This window comes from Morone saxatilis, unplaced genomic scaffold, assembly GCF_004916995.1.
Source record: "Morone saxatilis isolate NCDOM2014 unplaced genomic scaffold, NCSU_SB_2.0 Contig11, whole genome shotgun sequence".
Taxonomy (NCBI): Eukaryota; Metazoa; Chordata; class Actinopteri; family Moronidae; genus Morone; species Morone saxatilis.
The window spans coordinates 24,516,117-24,540,617 of record NW_023339663.1 but is presented as its reverse complement, the minus strand read 5'-3'; the positions used below and the strand labels follow the sequence as shown (position 1 = coordinate 24,540,617).

The window sequence follows — 24,501 nt, the reverse complement described above, 5'->3', positions numbered from 1 at the left end:
ATACTAATTCTATACAGTATGTACTACATACAGTCCTTTTAATGTACTGTTTTGGATTTTAGTGTACAAGAATACATACATTTTGTAAGGCAACCTTGTAATGTCATTGCTAGTTGAATTTTCCCTGTAGTTCCTTCACAAACATCCATAATTTGTTTAAATGTCTTCAAGCTGTGAGCATCTGCTCTATTTCCTCTGTGCATTGCATTGTGGGAGAATAGTGTCCATCAGCAGCACACTGAAAAGTCAAGGGCTTTTTAGTATCCATACTGACTGTTTTCAATATACTTAATACACTGTATTCTCAGAACCTGCTCAGGTTTAGTTTATAGTACGGATTTAGGACCACACTTATGTCTTGTTATAACAGCAAATGGATCTGATTTGTGAGTAAAACTGATCAGATGTTTGTCAGTCCAACAAGTTTGAAGTCTGTGCTTAAATGTTATATACACAACATTCACTTGCCACTGACAGGCTCAGATTGTGTCTGTGTCTGTATTATGAAAGGATCCCTACAGAGATAAACATTTTGTTTAACCAGAAACAGCCTTAATATTGCTATACATACATGCATACTCCAGAGACAAAGTCTCAGGTCGCATATCTCTGTGACATCATAACTTCATACAAAATGGACAGAAACAAAACAAAACTCACCAAATCTCTCACTGTTCCAACAATCACCAATTCTGGGTTAGTCAAAATAAACTGTATATGTAATGTAAATGACTAAAACAGCAGTTTCAGTTGCTCAACTCAGCTGCACACGGAGCAGACCGACTATGTAAACACACCACAGAGAGGCTGCGATAGCAACACACACAAAGCAAATAGTTGTTTGCTGCTATATTAATGTTTTAAATCTCTTATATATAACATTTAACTGCAAGTAAACTGGTATTAAATGGGTGTCCAGTGCTGTGAATCTATGGTTTACCAGCCAAAGCTTAATCTAAAGTGAGACTGATATAGTTAGTGACAGAGATGGAGAACTAAATAGTGACAGAGATGGAGGGAGAGTTCCCTCCTGAAAACTAAATAGCCTCACAAACAGCACCCAAAATAGATGTCGTGTATGGTAAATGCTGAATAGAAAATAAGATAAATGTTCAGAACATTTAGTTAATGCAAAATGAATACAGTTTGAAAAAAGCTGAGTAGGAATGTTGATCATTGAGAATGAGTGACAGAGTCAATATTAGAGGAAATGAGAAGACGAAGCTGTGCTGTGTGTGTGTGTTAACAGGAAGCAGCTCCGCTACAGAGAGATAAGCAATCAGGGACTGATCAATAACACAGCAAAACATTAAACTGGGAAGATGAATGTGGTGAGGAACAACAGGAAGAGGGGACAGAGCATGTTTCAGTTCAGTCATTGTTGCTTTGTGTTAAAGGTTTGTAAATGTGACAATATTCATTTTGGTACATGAAGATAGCAGAGTTTTTATACTGTTGCCATTGACAACACAACCACGGCAACGCTGTCAACAAGTGGGCATGATACAAGCATGGCAGTGGGCATGATTAGTCTTGGTGTGTTGCCATTTTGAAACTTCCTACCCATTTTCTAAAATGGAGCAGAGAGATTCGTTAATAACCTGAATAAAACAACGCACTGTGTTCAGACAGAGTGTGCAAAAACGAAAATGATTGAAGCTTCAAAAATCTTTTCATCTCCACTCTTTCTTTCAACTTAAAAAAGTCACCCTAACCCCAAAGGAACTGTTTCTTGTCCTGCCTAAAATGTGGTGGATTTCTGTTCAGTGCATCTGCGTTTTTCCTTCCCAGTTTTTCTCTTTTATAACATTAAGCCTCGTCTCCTCTGTATGGTTCACCTGTAATGTAGCTGATCTATGAACTGAATCTCATTCTGCTGTTGCACTCATTGTACAGAGCTCTGGATTACAGCGTCAGCCAAATGGCTAAAATATAAAATGTCAACATAAATATTTCAAAGTGCAACTGTGTACCAGACATAGCAGACAAAAACACACACACACACAGAGAGAGAGAGAGAGCATGAAAGAAGGAGAGAAGCACTTTGAAAAGGCTGTTTTTTTTCCTACCATCTCTTCTCTTCCCGGCACATGTTCAATTATTAACCGCCCTGACGACTCTGTTGGGATGGAGGCAGACACAGACAGAGAGAAGGTGGGGCAGAACATGGAGATACTTTATCAAACATCCAGCTGTGACTTTAACTGACCTTGTGTCTAATCACCTCAGAGACCGTCTGACGGGGACTGACTGATTGATGCCTTGCACTCGAGCTAAAAACAAACTTTTTTGGTCTCAAAATCTGGTACATCATCAAAATTCCCCAGGTGTTTTTGCTATTTTACCAAAAAGCCAGGGTTTTACAGTGTGATAGGAAGACTAAATGGTCATTAATGGCTTTTTAAAACCAGCAACTTGTGTTTTCGTAGCGCAAGAATGTTCCATTGAATCAATGGTTTTGGAGATATTAAGCTTTCACAGATTGATAAAAGTCTCTTCCGGTGGCAACAGCGCCTGATTAGGTCCAAAAGTCAGTGGTCCCTCTGTCCCATAGCAACATTGTATATTGCAGTAGATTAGATTGCATAAAGCTTTAATGATCCCCGAGCTGAAAGCTGCTGGGTGGTTGAATTTATATCAGCGACAAGCCACTTTAGAACAAAAAGTGTTAAATTTGATTTGTGCAATAGAAACAGAAACGCATCAGACACACAAATGAGACTTGATTGGACCAGATCAGATTATTTGACTCATTAAAGGCTTAATTCTCCTCAGTCTTTGTCTCCTCCATCCCAACCAGAAGCAGCAGCATGTAGCTCTGTCAGCCTGCAGAGTTACAGCCACATACATTTTTCATGGATCATACCTCCAGCTCTACTGTGTGTGGCTATATGAAATACTGTCTGGCAGCGCGTCAGAGGAACAAAAATAGACCCTTGTCTCTGTCCTGATACTTTTTCTTCAAACCATTAGAGTGATGGAGCACCTCCCTCGTTCATCTCGATTCACTGTTGATGCCTGAGGAGGAAATTCAGGGTCAACAGGGTGGAGGTTTGGACTCAGGGTGTGTGTTGCAGACGTTTGTCTGGTGGACAGTATTTTTGTGGGTGTACGTGCACACGGTTGGTTGCATGCTTGGCTGGGGCTGTAAACAAAAGCAGAACCTCTTTACCAACAGTATTTTAAACAATAAATTATGCATCCTTTGTGCTTATGCAAGAATTTTGCCTTTCATTTTGGCTCAGTCAACAACTCAGGTGCCCTTTTTTATCTCAAAATCTAAAATCACATTTCTTGTGCCGATGGTCTTTTTCTGTGCTGCTGACAGTGACTGAGCATGTATGACAAAAGCTTTCACACCTGAATATCGAATGGCGTAGTTTGCATTGACTTTTTCAGGAACCTTTAAAGGAACTCAGAGAACTTTACTGGCATTGAGCTGTAATTCCTGCTCTGAGTGTTACCTTCAGGGTTCAGAAAGGGGTCAAGCTCTTCACTGTTTTGCTGAAGGACACGTTGACAATAGCTCCTCATAAGAGTGATTGAGCCTTTGACCCTGCTGTTATAGAACAACCTCTTTTCTCTGACACTTATTATGTTATAGTATTATTGGTGTACTAACCTCTCTCTCCCTCTCTCTCTCCCTCCCAGTACTTCTTGTTTGAGGTTAAAGTTCAACAGTCATCATGGCGGACGAATCAGACATGCGCAATGAGCTGGCCGACCTCCAGACACGTGCAGACCAGATAGCTGATGAGGTACAGTAGAAGACACACATACAGATTTGTGTACACCTGGATGAACATGCTTACATATTGACACACACAAACACTAATGTTATCTACTCTGGTGTTAAAAAAAAACAACAATAAATCACAAATCCCTTTTTTTTCAAGTAAATGCAATCTACATCACAGTATTTCTGTCGGGATACAAAATTTGTCATTTTGTCTGCAACTCACAGAAGGTTGTACAGTCGAATGATTCCATATGATCTGGTGTCACCTGCTGAAGTGGCTGCTAGAGTATATAAATAATGTATAAGATTTATTAAGTATTGTGTACCTTGATTACATTTATCACATGTATCAAATCCTATGATAATATCCTCAGATATTGTTTGTACTGTACACTGTTTAAGTTACAGTTCATTTTCATTATTAGTCTCACTAATATTATGAAGATTTTATTTATTTTATTTGCTAACCCAGTTTAGGAAATCTAGTAAGTGGGTTGTAAACCAGATATTTGTGAACATTTGCACATCTAAAAACACACTCATTGAGCACAAAAAAGTTGAGGACTTTTTTTTGTGTGCAAAACTTACAGTATACAGTCAGACCTGACTTTTAGTCTGTGGCATGACAATTATAATGTGACATTTCAAAATGACCTGCTCTCATAAGGACACAAATGTATCTGCAAAAGCCTCCAGGCTGACAGACACAGCTGCTTTAATGTGACCCTCCCTTGTTTTAGCGGTTTGTTCTCTAAGTCTCGTTCATCAAGACTGTGCTTTTTTGGGGTAGGAGAGAACGTTGCCCTTTTTAATGAGTTGAGAGGAGCTCAGGAAGAGCAGATAATTCTGTGCAGCAGAATAATAGAGCAGCTCAAATGGCCTTATTAAACATTTATGAGGAGATAATGCAAGACCAAGAGGCTCCATGGATGTGATGGGTGGGAAGGCAGGGATGGATGGAAGGAGGGAAAAACAGAGTGGCAAAGGAGCAGCAGGAGATGAGGAGATAAGGGATGAAAGAGTGAAATGAGGATTTGGAATGAAAAATGGAAGAGATTTGCAGGGGATCAGGCAGTGGGTAAAAAGTTAACAAACAAAAGGTAGAAATCAGATAATTAATCCTGGGATGAGAGGAGAGGAAGAATAATCAAGGCTAATTATATGACTTGGCTGTCTACACATTTGAATATAGCACATCAGTGTTTTTTTTACTCTCCTGTGTTCACCCTACAAATATGTTTTTTAAACACTTAACATTCTATCTTAACACAACGCAATGTTTTTTTTCCGATATCTACAGTTACAGGTGATGTGCTGTATGTCTGTATTCGCTCTCTTAAGGACTCTCAGCTAATCACCCGCTCTCTCTTTCTCTCCCTGCAGTCTCTGGAGAGCACTCGGCGTATGCTGGCTCTGGTCGAGGAGGTGAGTCCAATGACACATGTGACATGACTAGCCACAACAGACAGGGAACAGGCCCACTTATGTGATTACACACAGAGACCATTTGTCTTGGTGTTTTTATTTGTTTACATTTACCAATAATTGTGATGGAGATATAGCCTAGGTTGGGCTGTAGACAATACAGAGCGTTCACTTGGGAGCAGCCCCTATGCATTGTCAACCTCAACACTGTTAAAGAGGAGGGACTTGAGCGTTTCATCCACAAACTGAGTGTCTCACCTGATTCAGTAACAGGTGAAATCAGCTTTAATCAGCAGGGAAGCAGGTGAATGAGTTTATTGTGCTTCATCCTAACCAAACAACTCCCAGAGTAGAGTAAGTCAGCTGAAGGAAAACCAAAGTAAACTTCAGTTTACAGCAAACAAGAATGGCACAGACAGCATGCATGATAGCAATAATATTACAGTACATTTTCTTTAAATCCACTTGATAAACCATTACATAGATAAACTGTCCACACAGGGAAAAAAACAATACTATTCTTCTATATTGATATACAGTGGTGTAATGTGGGCAGAAATCACCTTCCTGTGATCCAGTGACCATCTGTAAAAACATGATAGAAACAGCCAGGTGTCTCTACTGGGTTCGTAGGGTTCTCACTTCACCACTTAAAATTATGTTTTGCATTGTGGAGGAAGAGCTCTACAGAGACACGACGAAGAGGACCTTGCTACACGTGATGCTCTCCCACAGGCTAAGATGTTCTTCGTGTGGATCCACATACAGCAGTTGTGACTACCACAGTGTCTGGAGACCATTTGCTTCTTCCAGGCTCACATACAGGGCTGCTGAACTGTAGCTTGTTTCTTCCTCTTAGTTGGTATTTCAGGTATTTGAGGCAGGACAGTGTATCAGTATGTCAGGAAAAGGTTTGTTTTAAGCTTGTTGTGCTGTTTCTACTGGAATTAGATTATGTGTTGGGAGTGTGTAGAGTGTGTGCCGGGCCTCTAGTTTTTGCTACTGGCTTCACAGACATAGCCCTGCTTTTACCCGTGGACCAGCCACCATGTCTTAATGAGACATTGCTGCGAGGGACAGAACAAGACCTGAGGCTGACCTAAACACTGACCCACTTGACAGACAAGCCTTTCCACTGGCAGTAGCTGAGTATGTGACCTTTGAAGTTAATGCCAAGGGAATGCCATTTGTTCGATCCAACCACTAGTGTCTGATTTGAAAATGTCCTGTGGTTTGTTAGCACAGAGTGTGTTTCCTTGTGACTCTTCCAGACGGTAGTTCTTGAGTTGAAACCAGTGAAAGACTCAGAGACTCAAACAGTGACTGTGTCATGTTTTGGCTTCTCTTCTCCTCTCTTGCTGACAAGATGCTCTTTATCCCTCTCACTTAGCATCTCTCCAGAGAAATAGGCTCAATATAGACTGCAATAAAGCAGTAAGGCAGCATGGATTATGAATGAGACTCAATATGCCTCTTCATATAATGTATCAGTGTTACCAGAAATAAAACCAAGTCAGTCATATTTATGTTTTTTTCATTATTCGGTGAACTGATTCTGTTTTTGATCCTTCAGTGCACCTTTCCTTCCAGTAAATTGTAAGCATGTGCTAATATATTCCATGACCTCTGTGTTAAAAGGGCTTATAGTGTGCTTACACTAATTGAATAAGTGAAAAGTGGTCAGAGCAGCGAGCGCACTCGTCCAGTGATCTCTCTGCGATCCGTGCAGTGATATCTGCTTGTTTAGATCTGACAGTGAACTAAAACCATGTCAGATAACACAGAGTTTCTGATCTGAAATATTAAAGGACAGTGATGGTGTTTAGTTTAATGCAACCCACAAACAAACTATGGTTTGATACCACTTTAACTCGGAGCATAACTCAATAAAATCATCTTTATGATGTTTCTCTAATAATATCACTGATTTCACTTGAATACTACACACTTGGCATTATGTTGTTTTGCTCTTTACCCTCATTACCCTCATTTAGCATAAAACACCTCCTTTTTGTCCTGTTGTTTTAGTGGCAGTTACACATTTACACTTTATCAGTAATGAGTTTAAGTTGTGAAAAAATATCCATCTTTAGTACTACAATAATAATTCTACAAACATTCATAAAATATCTTTTTTATTCAAAAAAACATAACAGACAAAAGTAAAAGATGGGTAAAATATCCTTATAGAGTAAATCCAACCTTTCCCTCTTTAATCCTTCTCTCCACTTCTAGAACTTGTCTCTTACATGATCCTTTAAGGATCACACTCACACTGTTACTGCACTGCAGCTGTGACTCTCACCCTCTTTACTCTCTGTTTGTTATTATGCTGATGATCCAGAAATAAAAGCTTATTCTTCTTTTGTACTCAGTTAGTCGCGCTGGTTGAACTCATCAGCCTAATACCTATACGTAATATTCAAGAAAGACCTGTATCATAATATCATTATGCATGGATTCTGATTTGAAATGCATGAGAGAGAGAGCATCAGAGAGAAATCAATTTATATGAAATGCAAATTTACAAGGTAAATCTGAATACACCTACATGCAACAAAAACAAATGGTTTGTTTTAGTTTGATGTTTAGAGTGGTGATGGTGATACTGTCACTGTGGTTCTATTGTATTAAGTATTATAACACAACAGGTTTTTGTTATAATTTTAATATTTTTTACTGTGCAATAGACAGTGTCTTCTAATGTACTCTTCTTTTACAGTATGTACAGTACACATGTATTACTGTAGTAAGTGATGTATAAATGCCATAAAACACGTTCTTTCCCAGAAACATTAATCTTTTATCACAATAATGTCCGTAAACAAAACAACTGTATAATGCTGTCAGTTAGTTGTCTGACTGAAGAAACACTCACAGTGAGTGATGTAATGTGTCCTTGTCACATGCAAATGTGACCCATAATTCATTTTCTGGACCGGTGTGCGACATGACCTTTAATTTGTAAGATAGCAGGAAATATGGGCTTGTCTCTCCGACCATCAGCTGACGGACATGTTTGCTGTGGTACTTCCTCACAAATAAACTGAGAGAGTTGAAGTCTGAAGCTACTGGACTGAGAGTGTTGTTAATATTCTGTAAATATGACTGAAGGAAACATGGGCCTATACGATTATTTCTAATGTAAGATGCATTGTGTTACACAGCACAGTACAGTCAGTGGCCTGTGTCTGTGAAATACACTTATTCTGTCTCTTGCAGAGAGTTAAATGAGAAGATTGATACCACTCATACACATAGCTGGAGCCAGCAGACGGTTAGCTTAGCTTAGCACAAACACTGGAAGCAGGGGGAAAACGCTAGCCTGGCTCTGTCTGAGTAACGAAATCCACCTACTGTACCAGTGCCTGTACAGCTAACAGGAAGATATAAGAGTGATATATTGAACTTGTCTTCAAATTAGCATATTTATATATTACATTTTCGTTTAACTTTTATTTTAAGATTTGCTATATACCTTTAAAAAAGAGCAGAAACAGATCCAGTCATTCATGCACAATCAGTGATTATCAGTGTAAATCCCAGTATCTAAAGTGTATCAGCAATGGAGAGATGCGGTGTAATGAATTCTCTTATTGGAGATGAATGAATTTTGTTGTGCAATACATTTGATATATTTTTCAGTTTTATCAAGAAAGATAAGCCTTTTCATAAAAAAATAGATACTGAAGTTCTCATATTAACTGTTATCTTCACACCACGCCTGCCGGGGAAAGAAATGAGAAAATACTTGGTGGCTGAGCAGTTGAGAGTAGGTGAGAGCGGGTGAGAGAGAGGGACATAAAAAATAGAAAGTGAGCCGGAGATGAAGTTAAGAGTGACGAGGAATGAGTTGAGGACAGTGTGAAAGACAAACAGAGGGCTAGAGAGGAGTCTGTGAAGGACATCGAGACCAAATCCAGTGCCTCTGTGGAGCAGAGAAATGGGAGCTCTGATTTGATGAGCAGCATCAGGCCTAAAGTCAGAGAATATATTACACGAGATGGACGTCATACAGGCTGCTACATGACCAGAAACTACAACACTGTCTCCTCTATGAGAAAAATATACATCCTAGTCATTTCAAACCTTGTTTTTCTTTAAAGACAGAAAAACATATATAGTGTTGTATTCAAAGTGGATTTTGGGGTGGGTTTTTAAAGCTTATTTGCTTTCATGCTGAGAATTAGATGAGAAAATTCATAGCACTCTCATGTATGCTCAGTAAATATGAATCTCGCCAGCAGCTGGTTAGCTTAGCTAGGCTTAAAGACTACAAACAGGGGAAATCAACTAGCTTGGCTCAGTCCAAAGGAATCTGTCAACCCACTCCCAAAGTTAACTGACTAACATGTTATATCTTATTGTTTTACATATACGTAAAAAGCGTAAAAAAATAAATAAATAAAGAAATGAACCTAAAATGCATAATACCATAATATATAAAGTATGTGTACTGATACTGTGTCAATGTACATGGATATTTTTCAATCAACTGATCATGTAATTGGTATTTAATTCCAAAAAGTATGACTCCAGTACATTTGTGTTTGTCAAATATCATCTCAGGTCAGGGATGACCAATAGTGGGGCAGCAGGTGGACATGTGGGTCACACTGGTGCAGTTGTCTCAAGATTGACTGAATTAGAATAGATTCCAAGAGGCAGCAGAATGGACATCTCAATGAAAAGTCAATACCAGGCTACTACTATGTCAACATTACAACTCTTGATCTCTTTCTTCATCCGGTTTTTTCCCTACTTTGTACTTCCAAACACCATAGACAAAAACAATGAATTAACCTGCCAGATAATGCTAAAACACACTTCATTCAAACTCGCCAGAAACTAAATAAAACTTAACAAAGCAGTCAGTCTTTCCACTGTTCCAACAACACTCACCAACTCTGATTTGGTCAAAATAAAGAGGGTAGCTGAGAAAAACAGCCGTTTCAGTCGCTATCCTCAAAGCCAACGCTTGCACATGGAGGGACTCATGCATGAGAAATACACAATGCTCGGTGGGGGAGAGGGAGTGTGATGTCATTCGCTGCTCAGAATGCCATTACTCTGCTAAATATTTATGCAGCTATAGTTATACTATATATAGTTCTAGTTAAGGTTTTTTTTGCAATTGTTTTTGATTATACACTAAGCAAAATATACCTATGAATTTTATATTCCATTTCTGCCAATAGATCCTCCTGTGTGTAACACACTGGACCTTTAATTCAGCTCACCTTTAAGACAACATAGGTTTTAGGGCAGAACACAATATTATAAAGAAATCATTAAGCCTACTTCCTACCTTAATGGCTAACTAAATGTGCTTAAAACTCACATAGAAAGGACAAAGAAAGTATGAAATGATATTGAAAATCTGAATCTCTATTAATCTCATGAAAAGTTGTCACCACCTTCCATGTTCATTTCCTGACAGAAAAGTATTTTGGGAGAAACTGCTAAAAAAATTATCAAGTACTTACGGAAGACTCTGTGACTCACTATATCACAGGAAAGTGTGAAAAGAACCTGTGTGTGTGTGTGGTGTTGTGTGTGTGTGTGTGCGTGCTGCGTGCTGTGCATGTGTGTGCAGCGCACACAGGAAGATGTGATCTCACCACATCAGACTATGCCAGTTGGCGTGGTAAGATATCCTGTCCTGTAGTTCAGGAGCCATGACTGCCCTCCCATGTCTTCCCATGATTCCTAGTGGGTAAACAAGCAGTTCTTCAGCTGCGTTTAAGCATATACAGTATATCTGCAAACATTAGCTCTGCTGGTGAGTTTCTGCGCTGATTTGTAGTCATCCAGAGAAACTTTCTGAACAACAGTTTAACATCACACTGGTACAGATCCATGGCCACTGGCAGATGTCTTTCGCAGTCTGTTTGATTGATACTAATATCAGTGGCATGTTTAACAGGCCTCCAGCTCTGCTCTCTATTGCTGCTCCAAGAAGGTCAGAGCACACTTTGATCTAAAATAGCCGATGCATGAACTGAACGGCCTTTAGTCTTAATATCTGTTAGAGGAAGCCTTGGGCTCATGGAGAGCACAAAGCTGTTGTTTTGTTGTGTGCGCAGTGGTTAATGTGGTTATTGTGTGCTCACTAAAGCGTGCTATTATGTGACGGAGCCCATGCGCAGAGAAATAACAGCATATGAGTCTGCATGTTTGGTGTGTGCTTGTGTGTTTGAATGTGTGCCAGCTCTGTAAGCCAAATCAGAATGTTACATTACTGGAGCTTTGTCAACAAATCTGTGGTACCAGCCCAGTGAACATAACAAATATAGCACATGCCATTTGGTGGACGAGTTTATCCCAGGAATCAGTGCAGGATCATGCATAAATACATTTGTGGCGTTTTTCGTGTCTTCTTTAAGGTTTAAAGAGGTTTGCAATTTTGTTTTATGCCTGATTGTCGATTTGTTGATATCTCCATATGAGACATGCTTTTTAATGAACATGATGGTCAGTCCCAAAGGGTTTTCTGACCCCGGCACCACATGGTTTACCCACCTCCCTTGTACTGCTGACACTGTGCAGATAATGGTTACGGGGTTATGCTTGTGTGATTTGAACACATTTGCTTAATTTGTGCAAGTAAAGCTCCAAATGAAGCTGATTTTAGGACACATTCAGGACATCTAAAAGGCTTTTTAAGAATCTTACAATGAGCAGTTTATTCCCTCTGTAGTGTTTTATTTCCATGACTTTGCTGCAACCTTGGGTCAAATATAATAAATTAAATCTTCCTATTTCTTTGTTGACTGATGACTGTTCAAAGGAATAGTTTGAGATTTTGAGGAGAGGATCAATACCGTTCTTATGTGTGTCAATTAAATATGGTGCCAAAACCAGGTGATGCAATTAAATCTGCAAACCAGCACCTTAAAAGCTCACTTATTAACATGTACCTCTCTCTCTCTTTTTTACCCATATGAAAACATTTTATCTTTAAAGCTGCTGGTACTGTAGGAACACACTAGCTGTTTTCCCTGTTTCCAATCTTTATGCTAAACTAGGTAAACGATCCCCTGGCTGTAGCTTTGTACACAAATATGAGAGTGGTAAAGTGAATCAGTTTATTTCCCAGAATATCAAAATATTCTTTTAAAATCAAGCTGTTTCATTTATGCCAGACGAGATCAGTTCACACTCCAAAAAGTGATTTCAAATTGTAATTTTACCCACCTCTCCTGTCCTGATAGCTCTGCTCTGTCCTGTTCTGTTGACCTTCACTGATCTGTCACATTAATTCCTCTTTTTCCCAACCTCTCTTCTTTCCTTTCTTTTTTCATCTCTCTTTCTGTCTGTCTGGCTGTCTGTCTGTCTGTTAGAGTAAAGATGCCGGCATCAGGACTCTGGTCATGTTGGATGAGCAAGGAGGTAAGTTGATAGGGAGAGAACATGAAACACTATCCCTCTAACGTCTGTCTTCACTTTTAATCTGCTCTATTACCAATTCTCTCTATATTAGGCTGCATAATGGGAGAGTCGTCATCATCGGCACGTCCAGTATAACACTGTGGAGTCTCAGTCAAATTTACAACCCTGAAATAACCTTTATGGTTTTATAATTACTGAAGCAAAGGAACAGTTCATTTCTTCCTGAGCTTCTGCAAAGTATTTAAAAGTAACCTCAGCAGTCTGAGCTACTGGGCTAAAATGATTATACTGGATGTGCCTGTTGAGCTAGCCTCCTGCTTTGCCTCCCTATTACTACACTTTTATGCTTACTTCATTTGTTAGACAAATATGTATATATTGCATACAAATGATATGTTAGCTGTATGTTTAATACCTCTAAGCAGTAGAACAAGTACATGAACCACTTTTAAAGAATAAATCAATGCTTTTAACCACGCTGTCAAACATGGTGGCCGTGTTTATATGGGATTCTCCAAGGAACCCTTAACCGATATTTTTTCTGATAAACAACCCAAAGGTGTGTCAACCGGTACTAATTAGCATGTAGGAGAGTATCTGATGGCTTGACTGCAGCCTTCTTCAGTAAAATTACACCTATACTAACTAAGAGATGAGATAAATTGCTCTGAATATTTTTGAAAGGCTGTAGCGCCTGACACTGTGAGCTGTGACTGTGTGGCAGGAGCAGATACACATGAGCAGAGTGGGACAAAAGCTGCTAAGTTTGCCTGTTTGATGCTGTCATTTCAAAGTCCTCTTTTATTTTTGAAAATCTTGGTCAGAGTGACATAGGTCACAGATTTGATCCACACAGCAGTCAAAGTAAAGTGTGGAGTTTTGTGGATGCATGTGTAGATTCAAGAGCCATGTATTGTGTGTAGGGGAGCATCTAGTCATAGTACGTGTGGTGGATGTGTGTGTAAGTATATTACCAAAGGCTTGTGCTCAGCTCTATGCGTGAAAGAGCAGCCTAATTGGCCTGTCACAGGAACATATAGCCCCCCCCTCCTCCTGTCTTCTTCCCCCCTCGGAGTAACGGCTGCCACAGTGCACAGCTCACTGCTGTTAGCACAGGACAGCAATCAATTCACAGATTTAAATTACCTCTGCCTCTCAGCAAATGTCCTCTTAACCTGATCCCCCATCTGTCTCTCGCTCTCTGTCTTCCTCTTCTTCTCTTCTTTTCTCTGCGCTCCTTCTCTTCTTTCCAAACAGCCCCTGCTTCCATTCCCTTCAATTTTCTTTCCTGACCTCTACATTCTTCCTCTCCTGTTCTCTTGCCTGGAGATTACTTTGGTTACAATAATGATGGAGCTCTTTCTTGTCTCTTTTCACTTTCCCTATACCTCCTTCCAGTTAACAATGGCTACTGACCTACACACGCCTCCGCTGTAGCAGGCTCTGACATATTTTCTGACATATGTTTTTACGTCAATAATTCCCTCTTATATTGCCAAAGAAAAAGAAAAAAGGCTTATAAGTAATAGCTTTCCAAGCGTGTGGTAATTAAAACACTCCTGTTGAGCTGTAAACTAGGGGAAATTAATCCCTTTGCTCTTTACACATGCACATGCACACACACACACACACACACACACAGGCCTTACATAGGGGGAGATTTGTCATTTATTGCAGGGATGTATTGCCTGTGGTGGAGGTCTCACTGCAGCTAATGAGTCCCTCCCTGCTTGGCTGTTACATGCATCTTGACCCGAATTACACCTCAGTCAAAGCTGATGGATTGCAGCTCTGCCTCAGTGAGCCCACACCACTAGCAACTCAATGTCTTAGCTCCAAGCACAAAACAGTAGTTTGATAGCTCTTACAGGCTGAAAATGCACAAGGAGTGTGATTGGTTTTTGTTCAGAATGATGAATCTTAATCACCTTAAGCTGATAACTGGAAAATAACAGTTTTCCCATCTTTTTATTCACCACTTCACTATTGGACCATTACGGCTTCTGTCAGTGACTCCTCTTTTTCTGTTGGATCATTGCTCAACACTGACAATCAAAAAATACAAACACAATAAACTAACTACTCTGAATATTATCCAGGTACTCACTCATCAGTGTTTTATTTTTCATCTCCCCACACTAAGTAAATCGAATTTAAGAGGTGGAACGTACATTTTGAAAGCTATCCTCAGTGTTACTGTTACTGAGTGTTAGAAACACAGGACTTTCCTGTATAATGTTTGTCTGTCGTTTTGGCTGCTAAACAATTCAAAAGGCTTCATTGAAAACAAAACATGCTGTGATAGTTGCTGATTTAATCCAAAATTGACACAAATTAATGTAAGGTGCAGGTTGTGTTTTCAGTTTTCTCGACATTGTAATCTTTAGCTTTCTCCCACTTTAGGGGCAGCATGTTCCTTTATTTCATTGGTTTTTGTCACCTGTGTTTCTGTCATAGTATATCAAATAGAAATATAGTTATAATATGATAGAGATCTGATAGACCTTTGTCACAGAAAATATCTTGATATATCACTGTATCAAAAGCATGGGTTTTATGATGGCTGAATTCCATTTAGTTGCTTAACTTTCTCCTGATCACGTGCCTGTCACACTGTCAGACTGACATGGCTTACTGGGACACTTTAGAGAACATTTTTAATAGAACAGAAGCATTATTAATGTTATTAGTAACACCTGTGCTTTTCATACAGTGACATGTCAGTCTGCCATGAAAAGGCCTATTGTACGGATTCCTCATTGATTTGATTTATTCTGCTTTCTAATTGGTTAAAGCTGTGACTGACTATGGGAGAGGAGGGAATGCCCTCACACTATAATCCTTCAGACGGATGGGAGGAGGCAGGTTAAGTCTGGCCTGGCTGTCCATGGCTGAGGAGATAAACAATGCCTCTCTCTCACACACGTTCCTCCTCTTCTCAATCCCTCGCTTTGCCTGGGATTACTGCTGGAGGCCATTTAGTTGTCGTGTGTAGCATTTTGTTTGTTACGTCCACTTACACGCAGTCGTAGATTTCTACTAGTTAGCTGACTTAACTTCCTCTTAATCATTTCTACTGATTCTTTCTCCTTAGCTTTCAAGATCCTTTCTTCTGTTTGAAGAGTGTGTTCCTGTTATTTTGCACTCTCTGGCTTTAGAGAGAATATACATTAGTCAGTATATTACAAGTTTGTTCTGTGTCTGTGTTTAATGGGATGACAGAACATATTGACACTGCCAACTTATATTTTGGGGAGTGGCAACCCATCCTGTGGCTATAAATGCTTCAGCTTTCAGAATCATCAAACTGACCTTTCCTTGACCCTGTCAGCAGAGGTCTGTACAGCTTATGCAAGAGTCCATGACATAATTTCATTATTTTAACTCCAGAAAAAACACCCAAGCAAGGTTGTTATTTACTATCAGACGTGGAGATTAAATTCAATTCCATCTGTTTCCCTACAGTACTGTATGTTGTATGAGGCCTCCTTCCTTTGGAGGCTACAGCAGAACTGTAGAAATACTAACATTTCCTTTATAACAGGCCTTGGTTGTGGGCCAGTAGCACTTGTTTCTATAAATCTTGAGCCAGCGCTATATGATAATCTGTTTCCTCTGCACTACGGTGTGTCTGATCAAACCAGGAGAGTCCTGGAAGACAAAATGCCTCTTTCCACTGATGAAGATCACTGCTGTCCTTGTCCTATAACCATTAACCAGCCAGAGAGAAAATCTGACCTTGAAACAGAGCTTTTTATAGCTCTGTGACCATCTGAGTAAGGAAGCATTGGCGACTTCATGTGCCTGAATGATGCTTTTCATCACATTCATGAAACACTTACTGAGACCAGCAATATGTTGCCTTTGGATGAAGGTAGGAAATAAAAGTAGCTGGAACCGTGTAGAATCCAAGGAAATAAATTCACATGCAGAGCAACAGAGGAAGAAGACTTTTATTTGTTTTTTAGTCACTGTGTCAACAGAAATACCCAGCTACTCTCAAAGCTTCTTGCCTGCTTTGCCTTGCTGCGTCTAGCCAAGACATTTTGCCTCTTGCACTGTAGCATAGAGCGCCAGCCCTCGAGAAAAAAAACAGTTACATTTATTTCACTACTCTCATGCCTTTGTCCTCACCAGAACAACTTGATCGTGTGGAGGAGGGCATGAACAAGGTGAACGCAGACCTGAAGGAGGCCGAGAAAAATTTAAAAGATGTAGGGCAATGCTGTGGTCTGATATGCCCATGTATTAAAAAGTAGGTACCGGCCAGGAGCCACGAGCTCTTGCCTGTCCAGTGCTGGTGGTGGTGATGTCTGATGTCTCTCTTGTCACAGTCAATGTCTTTTTTTGTCTCTTCTCCTTTGTCTCCCCCTCTCTACTCCCCTCCCCTTCCTTCCACCTGCGACTTCTTCCTCCTCTCTTCTCTTCTCATGTGCTTTCGTTCTTTTGCTGGAAAAAATGACAATGTGTTGGTAATCAGAACAACTGGAGCGCATCGAGGAGGGGATGGACCAAATCAATAAGGACATGAAGGATGCAGAAAAGAATTTGAACAATCTAGGACAGTTCTGTGGTCTATGTTCATGTCCCTGTAACAAGTAGGTGCTGCCTGTGTCGCCTGACTGCATGTGTTTCAGTGCCTGCCTTCCTGCCTTTCTATCCGTCTGCCTGCTTCTGGTGTATAGAGCATGGTGAACTGTGGTGTGAGGCCCATTGCCAACACACCCTCGGAACAGGCACCAGCACTGCATGATGTGTGGGTGTGTTTGGTTAAGTTAAGACTGAGATAAAGCGATGCATGCATGAACAACACACTCATCTGCACAAAAGGTCCGATGCCGCTTTACTTGCTCTCCAGCCTCCTTGGCTGTCGTCCTCAAAAGCCCTTCATTCCACATTGGATGAGAGATTCTCTTTCAGCAGGTAGCAGCATCAGCAGGGATCTGGGCCACAGCACCCAACACCCCCCTGAACCCCACCCGAGCCCCCACCCTAACACCCTGCAGCATGATGCCTCATGCTGTGTACACAATCCAACAAAATAGTATATCAACTAGTTGCCTTCCACATCAATGACTGATTTGAATTTTATCCATTTAGCTGCCATTTGGAAAACTATTAATGTTGGTGTTTTACATGTTTTTACATTAATTAACTGATTACGTGGGAGTATATTATGATGCTTTTAAAATCAAGCACATGACATGACAATTAGAATAGTCTGACATTTTGGAAAACGTGTTTAGTCTCTTTCTTGTGAGATTGATATGTATCTTTAGCTTAGCACAATAACTGGTAAACAGGATGAAAAAGCTAGTCTGGTCCATTCAAAGCTAACTAAATCCACAAACTACACCTCTAAAGCTCATTAATTAACACATTATATTTTATTTGTCAATATGTACACAAATCTAAATGCAAAAAAGGACACACTGTTGGTTTACAAGGGGTTATACGCCAGACTATTTCTTGGCCAACACTTACGTTTTTGGACGAATTAAACAAGATGTAGGCTTATTATTATTATTTTTTTTTACTTTTTCCCAGGCTAGCTGTTTCCCCTTGCATACTGCCTTCGTGCTAAGCTAAGCTAATTGGTGGGGGTTTCATACTTAACCTACAAACATGAAGGATCTTCTCATTTAAGTCTCCGCAAGAAAGCGAATAAGTAATGTTTCCCAGAAAGTCAGACTATTCCTTTAAGCATAATTTGTGGGTCCCAGTTTCTATATGTGATTTATTCTTGAATTTATGCTATTTTCTATTAATTTTTCAGACTGTGCATATGAACTGGTTACATTACAACCAGCTTTAATAAAGGTCAGGGCGTTCTCTGTATTGTAATTGTAATTACAGATGTGAAGGTGGTCAAATCTAAAAACGTATTAGCATTTTAGCACTTTGTCATCAAACACATACAGTAAAGATACATTGAGAGCTGCTAAAATGTCCATTTACTCTTCAACACACCAACTTTGGCACATGACCCTCAGAAAATGAGTTGTAATCGTAGGATGCTTCAATTGACCCCCGCCTCTCCTTCCTCAGGACAGTCCTACTTAATGGAACATCATACATGAGTGAGGCAAACTTGTTTCCTGGGCACACTTTACGTGCTATCATTTTAATATTGAAGAAACTAAAAGTACAAACTACATTTGTACTTTGAAAACTTTGATATAAACATGGATTCTCAATGCCGGTTTTGCCAAACTCCTGTGTGATCTGTTCTCTGGCCCTCAACAGCCATACTATGAGTTATGTCTGAGTGTACTATACTCCGGGACCAATACATGTACTGTATACAGTTGTCAATCTCAGAGCTATAGAAAACACAAGTGGCTGACAAACCAAGAGATAAATGGCTATAATGGTGAAATAAATGGCTATATTTTTGTTGAGTTTGCAGCAAGAGGTTTCTCTGATATTATTCTGGGGATGAATTAAGTGATGCCTTAATGATTTGCCGAATACAGTGAATGGAATAAAGTCAGGTGTTAGTGTAAAACGTGTCTTTTTGAGGAAAGTCTTAAACGGAACCAAAAAATTGTTCTTTGTTAGAGCTCACCAAAAATTGTACATTTCTTTTTCTTTGCCTTCACTGTGTGGTACCATATTTTTATATCCATTCTGGAGATTAAATACATCGGTAGACATTTTAACAACAGACACTTCCTTTCTTCAAAACAGGGCTGAACAGGATCTTGATAACTAATCTACTTTATTTGCACCACAGCCATCATTTTGTAGGAGTTGGTGTCAGTTTTTTTTAATAGTCACTACCTGATTTTGGATTGGTTTTTTTGTTTCCTGTATGAAGGTATTTGGTCCATTTTGGTCCTGCTTCGATATGTGACTGTTTTGGGTTCAGATCTTGTCTATTCTATAGCTCTTTGGTCCTCCCTATCATGAGCCACTTGTAATGTAATCCTGTGGTTGCGTCATGTGTTTCATCTGATCTAGACTCTTTATATGGGAGCCCTGGGTCAAATAGCATAAGAAAAATAATTCTTGCTTGTTGTTATAAACTGTATGGAGCACCTGATGGGTGTGGTTTACCACCTCAAGACAACAATGGTGCATACAGTAGTGGTCTTTCATTGAAAAGTGATCAAATACAACTTTAAATTGCTTAAATTTTGTTCCTTGTCATGTCCTCGGTGGTGACCTCAACTCATCAGATACTCCAAACATTATCAAACAAATGCTAAGAATTACATTTGCCTATTTGACTGTATACAGTGTATCATCCTACAGATTGATCCATCCAGATGAAATGAAGGGCTGATCACAGCTACTGTATTACTTAGTCCTGCATGCAAAATGATCACCGTTCACTTTGGGGTTTTTTTTTGGTTGGTTTTCCACAACTGATCTAACTGTTTGGCTTTCTTTTACTAGATACACAATGTGTCTGACCCTGTTCCTCTTTACATGTTTTCCCTTCCCATGTCAAACATTGTGTACTATGTTTCTTCATATCCTCTGAATCTGCATGTTTCTATGTGTGTGTGTGTGTGTTTGTGTCTCCTCTGTCTTGAGTCTGGTTATTATGTTCTGTGTTTGTGCTCTTTTGTATGAGCTTGTGGGAGATGGTTTCCAGAGTCTTTAAAGGAACTTAATGACTTTCTAACACAAGCCACATACTGCATGAGCTTATTGTGCTCAGATTCAATTGATCTGCATGTTAGATCAATTATTCACTAACAGATTGCAAATGCATGTATGTAAGTTTATCATACGTGGCTGGCATGTTGCTTTTAGTAGGCCAATTGGCTTGACACCATATTATGCAATGCATTCTAAACATATATTCATGGAAAGTATATGTTTTAATAGTGAATTGCCATAAAACATGCACTTACATAGACATGCATATACACATTCACACTGTAGCACACGCAGTGTCACACAAACTGACCGGTGTGTACTCCGATGCACAGCCACCATACACCTGGTTACATTCAGAAACGAGTAAACAAGTGCAGACACATACATACACGTATGAATACATTTATACAGACACACACACACACACTCACACAAACACAAGCACTCAATACAATAGTTACGCTGGCCCTGACTGAAATGTGTGTGTGGTAGGATTAAGGGCGGGGGCCAGGCCTGGGGAGCGAACCAAGATGGAGTGGTGAACAGCCAGCCAGGGGCTCGAGTAATGGACGAACGTGAACAGATGGCCATCAGTGGGGGCTTCATTCGCAGGTAAGTGTGTGTTTGTGTGTGTGTAGGCGTTGGTCTGTGTGGGCCCCTCTGTGTGTGTGAAGCTAACATACTAACTTGTTTCCATGTGTCTGCATAAATGCTTGTGTATGGTTGTTTTTGTCTGATAATACTTTTCTAATTCTCAAAAAACTTGTTTTGGAATAGGTTGCAAATTTATGTAGCGGGGCTCCTGTTTAATCATCTTGTGACCCTCAGATCTATCTTATGAGCTGTTAGAGGGGTCCCGGAATCTATGAGTAATACTATGACCTGATTCAATTCCTCACAAATTATCAGGGTTTCTACCTCCTGCTGAGGTTTTTCAGTTCCTTGAAAGACAGGACTCTCAAAGATTGATGTAAAGGGCTGTCCATGGTACTGAAGCAGGCCATGTGGTACATAGATAAAGTTATTTTATCCTTAAATGTCACAATACTTGAATTACAGAGACACTATGATTTACTGTTTCACTTAAAGCATATTGTATCTACTCATAGTGTACCATACTGTTTTGTGAGGCTGTAATAGATCAAAAGCGTATCTGGTCAATAACCAGTCCCACTTCCTCCTCCTGTTCCAGGGTAACAGATGACGCTAGGGAGAATGAGATGGATGAGAACCTGGAACAGGTGGGCGGGATCATTGGTAATCTGCGTCACATGGCCCTGGACATGGGCCAGGAGATCGACACCCAGAACCGCCAGATCGATAGGATCATGGAGAAGGTACTGTGCCATGAGCACTGCAGTAGAGAATATCAGAGTGTAATTGGTGGGAAAGGTTGCATTAATTCGGAACAATTGCATGATTTTAATCTGGTTGCCTCTTCACCATTTCAAATTCATACTTATTGATGGCAAAAGTCAGTTTCAGTCGTTACTAGGCAATAGCCTGAGTAACATTTAATCCAAGGTGGGCACCAATAGTGCCAATATTTATTACATTTAGTATGATGCTCCAAAATCTTGGCAAAGTGGAACTAATATGGAATTACTGAACTACTTGTGGAACTACAATGTACAAAGGACCAAGGAAAAAATACACTTTTGTTGTATTTATGAAGAAAGATTATAATGAGGCCACAAGGAGCACCAGGTTTTTAAGATTATTTTGTGAATAGACCATTTACTGTATAGGCTTATTTGTTTTAATGCTAGGAGAAGGTATGGAAAGCTATGGGGACAACCACAAAGTAGTTAGAGTTACACATTTAGTTAAAGTCATAAATTGGGAGATTAAAAATGAAATGTCAGCACTGTGGGTAAAGTAAGTACATGAAAGGCACCAGATCTAGAAAATGTTTTAGTATTTAGCTGATATTTAGCATGGATTACATACTCAGCATTAGGCTATGTAATAGCAGATTCAGCTGTGCTGACTGCAGATTTAGCCTGGGTTTTCACACAGTAATGGAGAAAATCTGATTCACGTGCCAGTTGACAAAATCTGGGCGTTAAACATATCAATTGTGCATTTTGTCCATTAGGTCAGTGTGTATGTCTTCATTAAAGGATACATCCCCTTAAATTTGGCCATAGGGACTTAAGGGTGTGCTAACCTTGTGCCTGAATCATCCATTATGGCTAAGTACATAGGGATCTATATCCAGGTCAACTTGACCGCTGACATAATCGCCCTGAATATTTGTGAGAAAATACACTAGGTTGAAATAAGCTGAAAATAACTCATCCCCACCCTTTACCATTGGTTGTATCACATTTTCTAACCAACTGCTAGCTGAGTTGTGTAACAGCTAGTGCTTTTCTCTTTCAGGCTGATTCCAACAAGACCAGGATTGACGAGGCCAACCAGCGTGCTACAAAGATGTTGGGCAGTGGCTAAACTGCAGCGAAAAAGTGCTTTCATCCCTGTTTATCCCCATCACCCAAAAAATAACAACACCGACCAAACCCAGCCCCCAGCACCAACACCCAGCGCCCACTTCCTATGCTCGACAGCAGGCGCTGCAAAATCATGCTTTTATTGTGAAACTTGTAGAGGTTTGCACACATGCACATATCATACATCCCTCTCCCCCTCTCAGTGCTGTCCATCACTTCCCTCTGTCTCTCCCCTCCCCTTGTTGTCAGTGTTGTTCTGTGTTGTTGCTCTTTTGATTTTGTTAAGAAATAATAGTTCTGTCACACATCATCCACTCAAACTCTCTCCACACTGTACATAGTGCTTCTTAAATGGCTTCATTGATCTAGATCATTTGACCTGTTTTCTTCATCACTATTTTTTTTAAGTCTGTGTGTAATATAAACTGTATGTACACCTTGTTCCAAGATGTCCTTCCCCCATGTCAGTATTCTGGTGTTGTCCATGTAAGACACACTGTGTATTCATCAGTTAAGATGTTGTGATGCTACATGATAAGGCCACAGTGATTTGCCGTGAATATAGTAAACATATCCTCACAACTTGTAAGCAAGGCTACTGTTTAAATACAAAGTCATTTAATGTAGATGTGGAGCCACTGAGATCTTAATAACATAGTAGACCATGGATACTCACTTACATGTCTGTAAGTATTTAAGCCATTTGGACGAAAATGTGGCTTTTTGATCCTGACTGTTAGGGTATTTTACCAACTCTATTGATGGAGCAGTATTAACGCAATTTGATGCCACTGATTGTATAGTACGTACCTTTTCCTCAGGGAGCTAAATCTGACGATTCAAAAGCAAGGGTTGAATATTGAAATAATTTGTTGTAATTCATAAAAAGCTTTATCATAAGGCTCAGTGTATAAGCAAATATTTGCATTTGTTGTTGAGACTCTTGCTTAACCATCAGAAAAATATCGGGCATTAACCATAATAACCAAATAGAGTACCACATCGTGATTGATAATGAAAGGAGGTGGAGCTTTGTTAGAGGTCAGCAGCAACCAATTCAACTGTTACAGGGGGGTCAACAACCTCTTCACATACCAGACCCAGACTGCTTTTACCCATGATTCAACCCTAGCAATATCAAGTAGCGCATTAAGTGTGTTATGCATGTCCATCCGCTGCTAGAAGACACTGAATAATTCAAATATCCTAACATGGCAACCGCATGCTACATATGTAGGCCACACAGAGGAGAGGCCCATATTTATCTGCAATAGTGCCACTCTTTTTGTTTCATGTCTCTCTACCTTTCCAGACTGTGACCATCACTGTAAATTAATACCTTGGAAAATGCCAATAAAACCATCATAACTGTAGAACCAAACTGAGTTTCCTTTATACTTTTATGGCTTTCAATACTGTTTGTGCTAATATTATGGTTGTGTGTAACTCACCAGGCTGAGCGGACAATTAGAGTAATGCATTGTAATTTTTATTTTGAACTGCAGAGACTGGAAGACTTAGTAAAAAAAGGTGGGTTTTTAAGTAACCTATTTCTACTCATGTTATGTTGACTGTTCTAATTTAAAGGAAATTGTGTCAACACAGTGATTTCCTTCACTGACAGACAGGTGACAGTTGTTAGGGGATTTTAATCTTCATCCTCCACAGAGTCACATGACCTAGTTTTATATAAGAAAAAAGATATGTTATTATGGACAGTAGATTTGTTTACCCCGTAAAGCCTTTATTGTAGGTAAATAAAATAAATTACCTCACAAGTTAACATAAGGTAACATCATGGTATAGTTCAAGAACATGTGTTTCTCCTGCATCCGCCCAAGGGGAGGTGAGAGGTCAGAGAGCTTATCTTAACTACTTGTA

At 39.7% G+C, this 24,501-nt stretch overlaps 1 protein-coding gene across 1 annotated transcript; it reads left to right on the top strand.

Moving 5' to 3' along the window:
- Positions 1-3,653: 3,653 nt before the first annotated feature.
- LOC118343325 (synaptosomal-associated protein 25-A-like) lies at positions 3,654-24,014 on the top strand. The gene is made up of 7 exons (XM_035682086.1): positions 3,654-3,758; positions 5,123-5,164; positions 12,508-12,556; positions 17,037-17,154; positions 20,660-20,779; positions 21,360-21,504; positions 22,553-24,014. Exons 1-7 carry the CDS (start codon positions 3,687-3,689, stop codon positions 22,619-22,621), a joined length of 615 nt encoding a protein of 204 aa, XP_035537979.1. The 5' UTR covers positions 3,654-3,686; the 3' UTR covers positions 22,622-24,014.
- Positions 24,015-24,501: the final 487 nt, after the last annotated feature.

What these genes read in the sequence shown, in the direction of transcription:
- LOC118343325 (XM_035682086.1), top strand. Translation starts at nt 3,687, where the DNA reads ATGGCGGACGAATCAGACATGCGCAATGAGCTGGCCGACCTCCAGACA. An exon ending in CATGTTGGATGAGCAAGGAG is followed by an intron (nt 12,557 to 17,036) that starts GTAAGTTGATAG and finishes GTTGGTAATCAG; the next exon opens with AACAACTGGAGCGCATCGAG. An exon ending in TCGATAGGATCATGGAGAAG is followed by an intron (nt 21,505 to 22,552) that starts GTACTGTGCCAT and finishes TTTCTCTTTCAG; the next exon opens with GCTGATTCCAACAAGACCAG.